The sequence below is a fragment of the Cydia strobilella genome, chromosome 8, assembly GCF_947568885.1.
Source record: "Cydia strobilella chromosome 8, ilCydStro3.1, whole genome shotgun sequence".
Taxonomy (NCBI): domain Eukaryota; kingdom Metazoa; phylum Arthropoda; class Insecta; order Lepidoptera; family Tortricidae; genus Cydia; species Cydia strobilella.
Genome location: NC_086048.1, coordinates 1,124,568 through 1,136,724, shown reverse-complemented (window position 1 = coordinate 1,136,724; position 12,157 = coordinate 1,124,568). Strand labels below are relative to the sequence as shown.

The 12,157-nt window shown below is 37.5% G+C and overlaps 1 protein-coding gene across 1 annotated transcript; it reads left to right on the top strand.

Annotated features, from left to right (window-relative positions):
- The first annotated feature begins 3,649 nt into the window (after nt 1-3,649).
- On the top strand, nt 3,650-6,076 carry LOC134743305 (cuticle protein CP14.6-like). Its single transcript, XM_063676697.1, has 3 exons — nt 3,650-3,748; nt 4,911-5,032; nt 5,801-6,076. The coding sequence occupies exons 1-3, from the start codon at nt 3,665-3,667 to the stop codon at nt 5,991-5,993; spliced, it is 399 nt and encodes a 132-aa protein (XP_063532767.1). The 5' UTR covers nt 3,650-3,664; the 3' UTR covers nt 5,994-6,076.
- Nucleotides 6,077-12,157: the final 6,081 nt, after the last annotated feature.

Below are 12,157 nucleotides of genomic sequence, written 5' to 3'. Positions count from 1 at the left end.
CGTATCGTATCCTATCGTATCGTATCTTATCGTATCGTACATATTATAATACTTTTTTTTCTGTTTATTCTGTGTAATTCGAAATACATTTTAACCTTTAATATGTTCTCACTACTGAGGTGAAAAATTATGTGTGCAACACGAGAGCAAAGTTATTTTACATCTCGTGTTTTTGAGTCCCTCGCTACGCTCAAGATTCTACCTTAGAATCTTTCGCTTTCTCGGGACTCAAAATAAACACTCGCAAGAAAAACCAACTTTCCTCTCTTGTTGCACAAATAACTATTGTTATTCTATCTGATTTTTATTGTACTCGCCATTCATTGTTTTTTTTTTTGTGTTGGTAAATATCTTTTTATTTATTTATTTAGTGTCTAGTACAATCATCTAATCTTGAATATAGATTTATCCTGTAATACGTGCCATTTTGAAATGCCGTGACTACACGTGTCAAACACACCTGATAGTTCACTTGTGATGTTATGAGAAGCTTTATAGGTTACTTAAAGGTTGCACATCCTTCAGTTCATCACTGTGATAGTGATCAGTTTGTGCGTATTACATTCACAATCATGCGTACGTATTATATATATATCTCAGGCGGCTGGTAATGAATTTGCACGGTGATTTGTAGTGGCCGAGGCTGGAATTGAACTGGCGATGGCGTCTTCAGCTTACGCTGCTAAACGCCCTACCTCTAAGGTGATGGGTCCTGCTATCTATAACTAATAAATTACCGAAAAATATAATTGATTGTCCAGCTTTAGATTAAGAGTGTCAAATCAAGATCAAATTACTTATGTTTAAATCTTGCTGCTGCCGGGCTAGCACATGATTGGCGCGACAGTATGTCGACGCGAGATAGACTACCCGTCTTTTTCAAACTGTATTAATTAAAGAGGGAAGGGGGCAGTCTTATCTCGCGGCGACCTACTGTCGCGCCAATCATGTGCTAGCCCGGCTGAAGACATAGCAGGAAGATAAAAATATGTGTAATAAATAAATTGAATTAATTTTCAACTAATAACCAGTTTTTTTTATCACAAACTGATGTATCATTTTTATCATTTTTAATACGATTATTCCTAAAATGTGGTTGCGAACCTTGACACGAAGCTTATGTCCCTTTCGCAAGGGTCGGACCCCCAAGTGGGCCAGACACCCACTCCCGTGTGACGCAACTGTGACGCAATCATGACGCGGATGACGCCGAATGAATCATTTTGGCGTGACAGCCAGGCGTCAGGTTAAACTGTGTTACTAAAGCTAATTAATAGCCAGTCCTACGAGCAGTACCACTAATAGTGAAATAAACAAATCCAGTTATCAATGTTGCAATTAATTGAAAATACTTAAGGCGGTTCCCTGAGCCAGAAGGCGAAAAATCTCCTTATATGATCATGTTTTTCTAAGAGGCGTTGATATTCGTAGACGTGGAAAAAATATATTTAGTTCTTGACTATATTATCTTTAACAACATAGCTTCCGATACACGAATTATGACACTTCGCTCGATACAATTAATTCCCAAAGTAACCTCTAACTCGGACTTTTAATCCTACTTTACTCGGTTATTTATTATGTAATACTTATAAACAAAAAAAGAAGAAAAAACAATCTTAACATAAATAGTAATTTCATAGCTTTAGAATTTCGAAATTGTAAGGTAACGTTTTTAAAATAAATAAAAACCGACAAAATTCGATCAAAATTGACACTTGGCGCGTATGTTCTTTCCCGTTCTTTCTTGCGAAATGTGACAAAGACAGCGGCAAACCGATGGAACGGCCTTAAGGGTTAGTAAAACTATCTACCGTAGGGCCCCTGTACCTACGCCACTTGTCCCGGTCCTGAGCTAATCCAGAAGTGACCCGCAATCTTCCGGATGTCGTCCACCCAACGAGCCAACGGACGCCAGGGGCTTCTTTCATCCGAAAACGGCCACCATTCCGCCTACCAACATGCCACGTTCATGGCCCGCCCAACTCCGTTTTAGTTTGGTAATGACGAAACCGCGTCTTCTTGGTGCGGCGACGGATTTTGTAAGTTGCTTATGACAATCTTCCATCCCCTAATTTGAATGGTGGAGGGTGATTTACTAAAAATCCTGAAATATGTATTTTATTATTTATAACAAGGAATCCATATATCAATTTTCAGACCTCTAGCATACAAATCAGACCTTACAAATTTTCATCCCCTAGTTTAAGGGGTAGTGGGTAAAAGTTCCAAGTTTAGAATTTTTTGTTCTTTGTGTACTAAATAATACCAGCTTACATACCAAATTTCAGCTTTCTAGGACTTCAGGAACTACCCTAAAAGTTTTGATGATCATCAGTGAATGAGTGAGTGAGTGAAAAAATCGGGGTTTCTTAGATATCGATAAAATCTAAAGTATAAGAGTTATATGCAATTGAAACTTTTAAGTCCACAATTGACGTTTTATCCCGAGAATTTTGTTTATCTGGGATAATCCAAACCCAAGTCGGACTCGCCCACCAAAGGGTTCCGTAATTTTTTGTATTTGTTGCTATAGCGGAAACAGAAATACATCTGTGAAAATTTCAACTGTCTAGCTATCACGGTTCATGAGATACAGCCTGGTGACAGACAGACAGACGGACAGCGGAGTCTTAGTAATAGGGTCCCGTTTGTACCCTTTGGGTACGGAACCCTAAAAAAAGACGAAGCGCTTCGAGAAAAGGTAGGTAGTGCCCTTGCGCTTGGCTCGTCTTGGCCTGCCCCCAGATTTAACCAAACATTTAGAACCCATATTTTTTAATTTAATCTTATGGCATTATGTTAATATACAGATACAGAGAAATCATAAATCTAACTCCAGAGAATTAATCCACTTGATAGCTACGTCGGGAGACGAAGATTTACTCGCGTCCGCAAGAAGATTACCCTGTGTTGCCTTGCACGTGACTCCCGGGTGGTGCTAAAGAGTACCGTAAAATGGGGTGAGTAGGGTTATGAATGGGGAGAGAAGGGTTGCAAGGAGGGTGAGATGGGATTTTAAGGCTACTGCTACAAAAATAATGTATTCCAATTTAAAATGGAGCTATAGTAATACTCATAATAATAAAAAAACGATCTAACAATCTTCCAAAATCACCTTCACCCCAATTACGAGAGACTACGGAGTGAGGTGGGATTTCCTGTTTATCGTCAGTTATGAAATGGAACTACCCAAAATAAAATAAAAACTAAAATACAAACGTCCGGAACACTTATTATATACACCATTCAGTTTGCATATGTAAAAATAAAATGTTATAAAGGTTTTAATGTCAGTTTTGCGCCTACTCACCCCATTTTACGGTAATCAACCTTGGCTGTTACACTGCTCTTAATGAGTCTCGTAGCCTATCACTAGATGCAGATTTTTTTTAGAACCTATACAGTAAAAAAAAAAAACATAATTTCTTAATATGCTTGAAAATATTGCTATTATTTTAAACCGTTGCGGGACATTTTGACACGAATAATAGATTTATTAAGCCCTCGAGACAGCAACCTATTAAGATCAGATTATAAATAAATCTAAACCAAATATATTTTCCACAACGTCCACAACCGGACATGTCACAGAACCTTTAAACCGCCGAAGTTCTAAGTTCAAATGTCAACTCGCGTCCTTGCGATGCGCTCGCGCATATAAATGGCGCATCCCGCCGAGAGATGGCATCAGTCGCTTGCTAGCTCTCAAGACGGGACCACCAAAAAACTCGCCAAAATGAAATCGGTTAGTGGACTTACGTGTGTTCGGATTGACAATTGTTGCTTGTCTTTTGTGATCGATTAAAAAAAAAACTCAACAGAAAAAAAAATCACATGATGGATCTATTTTTAGAATTATCTTTGTTAAACATTGCGTTTTTTTTTAAACATTTCATAATTACAATTTAATATATGAACTTTTTTGTATTCGTTCAGTGGTTATCGATCAATTTTATTTAAATTAGGATACTTACACTTAACTTCTCTTCTATACCTATTAAGTAATACCTATTAAGTGTATCTTAGTCTTCATCCTTTGCGTACACTTTGCTTTACACTTTTGACAGGACATTTATATTAACACTATACATATTTTGCTTATCTTTTTATTACATATTGGCATTGGATCTATAATCGATCTGCAGGTTATACTTAAGTTTCAAATAATGTTAGGCGGCGGAAGACGTTTTGTTAGTATTTTATTCTATTTTAAAATACTTGTAAAATTGGACTTCGTTACCAAACTTTATATACTTGACTCTTTTAATTTTTGAATTTAAGGAAAGTTAAAACAAAAAGAGCAATATCTCGATCTCCATTCCATTCATAAAAAATGACAATACATTTCTTAAAAACGAACTTATCTATAAAATAAAACTAAATTAAAACTAAAAACTAAAACTAAAATACATCTAGAAAATGTGGCCCCTTTGGCATGGTGCCGAGGATTCCATTCATTATTTTTACTCCTCTGGCGCAGCGACCCAAAGTGTGTCTTGGCCTCCAACACGACAGTTCGCCACTGATCCCGGTCCTGTGTAGTTTCTCGCCAGTCTTGGACCTGGAGCTCGCGCAGATCAGCGTCCGCCACATCCGCCCATCGGTACCTAGGTCGCCCGACCGGGCGGCGTGCTGTCGGTTTTCCCTCAAACGCTCTTTTCACCGCCCGATCGTCTCCCATTCGCTCCAGATGGCCGAGCCACCGATTTTATAAAAAAAATTATAAGTAGGGCGCGTTGGGATAAGATTGAACGGGAACATGAGGGGTAAGACAAAAAATTGTCCATATGTCGAAGCATTACGGGCGACTTTTCATCTTAGCCCGCATGAAAAACCCGTTCAATCTTAACCCAACGCACCCTACCTATGCTTGGTCCAGAAATAAAAAATTACATTACTTCTTGCAGTTCATCGTATTCGCCCTGATCGTCGCGGCCGTCGCCGCCGCCCCACAACGCAGCCCTGACGCTGACGCTCAGGTCCTCCGTTACGACGCTGAGAACATCGGCATCGATGGCTACCAATACGCGTAAGCCATCCATCTTCATCTTTCTCGTGTTGTCCCGGCTTTTTGCTCATAGGAGCCTAGGGTTCGCTTGGCAAATTTTTACGAAAGCGACTGCCATCTGAACTTCCAATCCAGAAGGGAAACCAGGCCTTATTGTGATTAGTCCAGTATCCTCACGATGCTTTTCTTCACCAAAAAGTGACTGGGAAATATCAAATGATATATCGTACATAAGTTCCGGAAAACTCATTGGTACGAGCTGTGGTTTCAATCCACAACCTCCGGATTGAAAGTCGCAGTACCGTTATGGATGAAATACGATCCAACTAATAAACGCTGTAAAACGCAGACCTCCTCACTTTTTAGGGTTCCGTACCGAAAGGGTAAAAACGGGACCCTATTACTAAGACTCCGCTGTCCGTCTGTCTGTCACCAGGCTGTATCTCATGAACCGTGATAGTTACAGTTGAAATTTTCATAGATGATGTATTTCTGTTGCCGCTATAACAACAAATACTAAAAAGTACGGAACCCTCGGTGCGCGAGTCCGACTCGCACTTGGCCGGATTTTTTTAATCCTTTAACACCTCTTTATTATTTACAACGACGGGACTTAATCGCGTAAAATAAGTTTTAATTTTACCTCCGACGTTTCGAGGACGGCGTTGTCCCCGTGGTCTCGGAGACCGACGCGATTAAGTCCCGTCGTTGTAAATAATAATGAGTAAAAATCGTGAAAGTTTAAATCAGTGCTTTAACACCTCTTCTAATATGTAACTTTATCCACAGAGTTGAGACCTCCAACGGCATTTCGCAACAGGAGCAAGGCCAGCTTCAAAACGTCGGCACCGAAAACGAGGCTATCTCAGTCCGTGGCTCATACTCCTACACCGGCCCCGATGGCGTCGTCTACACAGTCACCTACATCGCTGACGAGAACGGCTTCCAGCCCCAGGGCGCCCATCTTCCCCAAGCTCCTTAAACTAGTCAATCCCCACCCTTCTGTAGCAATGCTGTGATAAGAGCCCGGTTGTTAATAAAATTTTAGTTTTTGTTTTAATTTTATGTTGTTGTTTTATTGTATTTTATTTTAGTCAGTTAAAAGCGCGCGTCTTTGTTTTTTCTCCTGTTTCACCTGAAAGCAGAAATTCAGCTTGTCAATGGTGCTTAAGCCGATATAATAACGTAGAGTTAATGTATTCAGTTCTAAAATTGAATTGTCTGAAAGAGAAGTGTAAGAAATAGCAAAAAGGTTACTAGAGTTAGACCAAGTAAACTCTACAACGATTCTGATAGCATACGCAGTGCAAGTGTTATTTGTACGTCTTAATTTCATAAAAGTTTGACGTTTAAAATAACACTTGCACTGCGTGTGTTATCAAAATCGTTGCAGACTTTACTTGGTCTGACTCTATAGTTTTCGTCAAATTAAAATGTAGTTATTTTAAGAAAACTGGTTCTTAAAAGCATCACCGATCGATCTGATCTGATTAACGAACTAAACTTAATTAATATTAATGAGGATGGCAAAAGCGTCTATGGTACAGCATACCTACAGAGTACACATAATTATAAGAAAAAAAAAAACAATATTAAATAATCGCAGGCCTAGATCATTCCAAAAATATAAGCGATCGCGTCATAACATTTGTTTATATTTAGTTTTTTGCCAGCTACCAACACAATCATAACAATTATGTCAAAATCACCAATAATTTTAAAGATTTAAGAATTAAAAGGGCAAAAGACCTTAAAGACGATGATGTAATTTTTAAAATTGATCACCAATAAAAGCCAAAGCAAGATTCCAGATTCAGAGAATCAGGCTAACTCCACAGTCATAAAGACGTTAATATATATTAACCTTCATGCGGTGGGCAGATGTTACATTATCATTTATAATTTTATCCTTGAAATTTGAATTTGACATTTGACTATTTAAGACAAACAAAATCGTAATCTTACAAAGTAAAGTTTAGTCATGGTCGGATGAGTTTAATGGGATGGTTTTCGTGTTTAGTATTCATTAAATTGTTTTATCTACATCAATATCATAACCTCACTTTAATATATTCAGAAACGATAAGCTAACGGCCTATATTAAAAAACCTTTATCTGTGGGTGCATCGTAATTTTAACTTTACGTTATCGATATTCAAATTTAGAACACCTCTGAGAAACAAAGAAATTTGATTTGGCCTCTATTCTAATACCAGTCGAGATGACGTTTTATTCGAAATGAAGTGTCAGTTGCAGACAATTTTGTCAAATTCGCATGTTACTTGATGTCGAACGATATGGCAGTTGGCCCCCGACTCTAATTTGTCTCTGAATTAAGGCCGTTCCATCGGTTTGCCGCTGTCACTGTCATATTTCGCAAGAAAGAACGGGAAAGATCATTTGCGCCAAGTGTCAATTTTGATCGAATATTGTCGATTTTTATTTATTTTAAAAACGTTACCTTACAATATCGAAATTCGAAAGCTATGAAATTACTATTTAAGATTGTTTTTTCTTCTTTGTTTGGTTATAGTATCACATAATAAATAACCCAGTAAAGTTAGATTAAAAGTCCGAGTTACAGGTTACTTTGGGAATTAATTGTATCGAGCGAAGTATCATAATAAGTGTATCGGAAGCTATGTTGTTAAATATAATTCAAGAACTACATTTTTTTTCACGTCTACGAATATCAACGACTCTTAGAAAAACATGATCATATAAGGAGATTTTTCGCTATCTGGCTCAGGGAACCGCCTTAATAAAAACGGATGCGTGACATGCGCGAAAAAGTTTCCATTACCGCTATTTGACGTTTAATTAGTTTGTAAGTATAAAATGACTTCGTTTTGTTGAAGCTTAATATTGATGTAGATAAACCAGTGTATGTAACTTTTGTATAATGTGGCATTAAAATAAGGTATCCAAAAGGATTATCCGATAATCGCACTTAAATTATCGTGAGACATATTTCAAAATATCCGATCCGATTATCCGATGTTTAACCTCCTCCCACGTATATAAATTGCAGCTATGAATAACTAGAAACTTAAAAGTTATCATCAAATGTTTATTTTTTTGTATTTTTGCATCCGATCTTGACCCACTTACGAAAATTTGGTAAATCTGTTGCTCTTAAAGTTTGGTATGTCAATAGAAATAATTTCCTAAGTAATACATTCATACATGAGTATATACCTACATACACAACGCAAAATAGGCACATTGGATGTCGAGTTGCGGAAAATGCCCAGCAATACTAACTAACTACTATACCTACATACACTGTCAAAATCTCTTCCTTTTGAATTACCGTCCACGAATAAAAATAATGGAACGAAATAATTACAACAAAAGCAACAAAAACAGAATTATTGCAGTCTTAAACATTTTAAGTTTGACAATCACTGTTGTATTTTAAATGGGTAAAGATCGGATTGTTGCTTCCCAATCTTTACCTGCAAGGGCGAAGATCGGAAATCGGTCTACATCTACAGCAGTCCTAGGTCTGTTTTGATTGGATTGATTTAAAGATGAACCTTTAAAATTAAATTTTACATCAACCGAATGTTTTATCACAATACACGACATAGTCAAAGTCAGTCAAAATATTCTTTATTCAAATAGGCCTAGCAACAAGCCCTTTTAAATTGTCAAGTTTTACAAATATTACCTTAATCTAAATATCAGAGCAATTTATTGATGCAGTTATTATTGTTCTTGTTGATGCAGTCATAACTTACAGGGCGAAGCGGCGAAGACCGGATGGCCACAAAAATGACCAAAATTACCTTGCTCTCTTTAATGGCGCGTAGCACACGTTCAACATCACTAAGCGGCAGAGGGACCGAGGCATCCGCCATCCGGTATTACCCCAACATACCCTTACTTCTACTCGGAAAATTAAATAAATTATTTTTAGTTTAAAGTAATCACTTTATTTCAGACAAGTCCATATAAAAATTCAAATTATTGCAAATTAGTAATGCTTCGAATTACAAATACACGTGTATGGAAATACAATTTGAACATCTCACCTGATATTCGCTACCGAATTGCATCCACAAGCCTTCGTTCGCAGTCATCTTCGTTACAAGTTAACCTTTACCGAACTAACCCAATGACATTCACCTTGTTACGTAAGTGTCCGCATCTTTTAACGACCCACTGTGCATAAAAATGTCGTAACAAGTCTTTTATGGATTCAATTTCAATTTTATGCGTGTGGTATAAGATTCAATTTTGAATAATCAACGCGCGCGCATCTTATGACCCCGCTCGGAACAAGAATGTACTAACGTAGGGATGTTTGAGAATTCATTTTCAATCCTATTTTATTAGAGTTAGGATTCAATTATGAATAAATAGTGTTGAGTTGAACAGTCACTGAGTGTTTTATGGAATTGACAGATCAAAAGTTCATTTCTCACAGTCAATATAATTATGGTTGTGATGTGAGATGCAAATTAGAAACTGCAAGAAATTTATCGTTTACAATTTTTTTAAATTATTTTTCGGGTTTTCATTAGGTATACAAGTTTAGCAATTTATAAAACAATCATAAGACCTGTCGTCATGTATGGATCAGAGCGTTGGGCCCTAAAGGTGACGGATGAAAAGAGATTGCATGTACCGGATATGAGTGTTAAGATGGATGTGTGGCGTGACGAGAATGGATAGGATAAGGAATGAGTAAGTATATAAGAGGAAGCCTGAAAGTTGCAACTATCACCACACACGGATACATGATAATAACAGCTCCCTCTTGATAATGATCATATATGACTGGTCAGGCTTTTACAAATATATTTACAGTACATATGGTGCTACTTTTTCGCACTAGTGCGGGAATGAGCACTTTTCGTGCATATGTCGAAAGTTTAAAGGGCCATATGTACTGTAAAACGTTGTACGATACACGTGCGAAAAGGTAATTCGCAACTCGTGTCGATTTAAAACACTCCCTGCGGTCGTGTTTTAATTTATCGCCACTCGTTTCGAATTTCCTCTTTTCCGCACTTGTATCGTAAATAACTATTTCAACACACTTGCTCAAAACGACGTTTTTATTCCACCGATTTTTTGCTCATATCCTAGATATTAAACACGCGTGCTCTTTCAGTGTATTATTCCACTCGCGCTTTTTCATTATATTATCCGAGTTAAGAAGGTAACTGATTGCTAATAATATGCATGGAAAGGGAGCCTTCTTTAATTGGTCGGACTGGCTGGAACTGGCGCGCCCGACCGCCTGCGCGGTGCGCGGCCCGCCCGCCGCGCCGCCCGCGGCCGGGGCGAGCGGCGGCCGGCAGTATATAGATGCAACACACAATACTAACTGTTTTAACTATTAAAATTTGATTAATATGAAAGTTTCTTTTTTTTCTCGCAAGTGTGTTGAAAAACGTCGTATGAAACGCGTGTGCATTGGTCATTACACACATCGGCTTTCTTATTGCGCGCTCGCTTACAGCTCGCGCGCCTCAATATCGCCTCGTGTGTAATGACCAACTTAGCACACTTGTATCATAATGTACTATTAGGATTTCGTTTTATAGATTTCTGAAATTAATCGGGATAAACAAATAGGTAATGCGGCTTTTTGTAGTACCGTTTTTTGTTAAAACGTTATTTTCAGCATAGTATTATCTGTGTGCAGTTACGTGACATTTTCTGTTTATTGGAATCTTTCTATTATTTATTATTATTATTTTATTTATTTACAAGAACGGTTTACACCAATTACACTTGCAATTTACGTAATATTAACACACTTATACAAAAGTAACAGTGCAGAAATTATTCATCATTCACTCGTTCATATTCTCACAGTAAGCGAGGCACCTGGACGCTAGCTTAGACCAGGAATCAGTAAGTAAATCTACTTGTAGATCGTTACTCAGAAACCACATTTTTAAACCACAGTTTTCCACATTGTCCTCTCCAGTTACGTTATAGTTACGTAACGGACATTTTGCTAAGACCCGTTTAACAACTGGTTATGTTAATTATGGAGTTAAGGACCGCCGACCGACCCATTTTAAGTTGTAACTATAATTTAGAAGAGAAGAGAAGAGCGAATAGAAAATAACCATTTATATTTATAACCATGGTTATACTTGTATTTTCTATGGTTCTCAGCAGGTTTCTCTTCTCTCCCACAATTCGCAGCACTTCCTCGTTCGTTTTTTTCTCTGTCCAACTTATTTTCTCCATTCTTCTCCACAACCACATCTCAAAAGCCGTCCTATCTTTCTGCCGCATTGTCCACGTCTCACACCCATACAAAGCGATGCTCCAAATGTATATCTTAATTAGGCGTTTTTTTGTACTCTTAGAGATCCTAGCCTTAAGCAAATGTTTTTTGGCCTTGAAAGCTGTGTGTTTGTTGTATGTCGTGTCTTACAGGGACCTAAAGAACCTGGCCGAGGACCGAGAAAACTGGCGCATACTCCGCCGACAAGAGCCATGCTCTTAAATTATGATGATGATACTTGTATATAATTTGATAACGAAGTTAATAATATAATTTTATTAAAAATATGTGTTTTAGTAAACACATTTAGTAAACATATGGGATAGGATATGATAGTGTAGGCTAGGTGGGTCACAATTATTTTCGTTGCCTTGTTACTGACCACTCTGTCACGCTGATATTTTTGCAAGAAGCTCCACTCCGTCACGTTTTTAGGAAAAAAAAAGACAACGAAAAGAATTATGACCCAGGTACAACTCGCTGTTGCTGCAGCATTTTGGTAGCAAATTAACTATGACGACCTTGTACTTTTCTAAGCGATTCATATTTAATCATATTTTTTATATATTTTTGGTATAAAATACGTCAATTAAAATGAAGTCATAAGTCAAAGAGCGTAGGCATTTTAGTAAGTAGATATCGATTCTAGAATAGTATTTTATGCCCCCAACGACCTGTTATAACGAATTCCGTGGGCTGTGAATGGTTTCTTCTTCATATTCTAATGTTGATATATATGAATTAATATACAGCCTACTTAATACTAAAATTAAAGAAATATTTAACAATGTAGAATAAAGTTAAATATCTTGGAGGATATAACCAGCGGAGACGCCTTGTCTGTAATTTGCTGTACAAAAAAGTGCCAATTTTTGCGGGGGAGGGGAACG

Excerpts from the sequence above, each read along its gene's own strand:
- LOC134743305 (XM_063676697.1), top strand. The coding sequence starts at position 3,665 with ATGGCGCATCCCGCCGAGAGATGGCATCAGTCGCTTGCTAGCTCTCAA. Across the intron at positions 3,749-4,910 it reads AACTCGCCAAAATGAAATCG|TTCATCGTATTCGCCCTGAT; the intron begins GTTAGTGGACTT and ends TACTTCTTGCAG. Across the intron at positions 5,033-5,800 it reads ATCGATGGCTACCAATACGC|AGTTGAGACCTCCAACGGCA; the intron begins GTAAGCCATCCA and ends CTTTATCCACAG.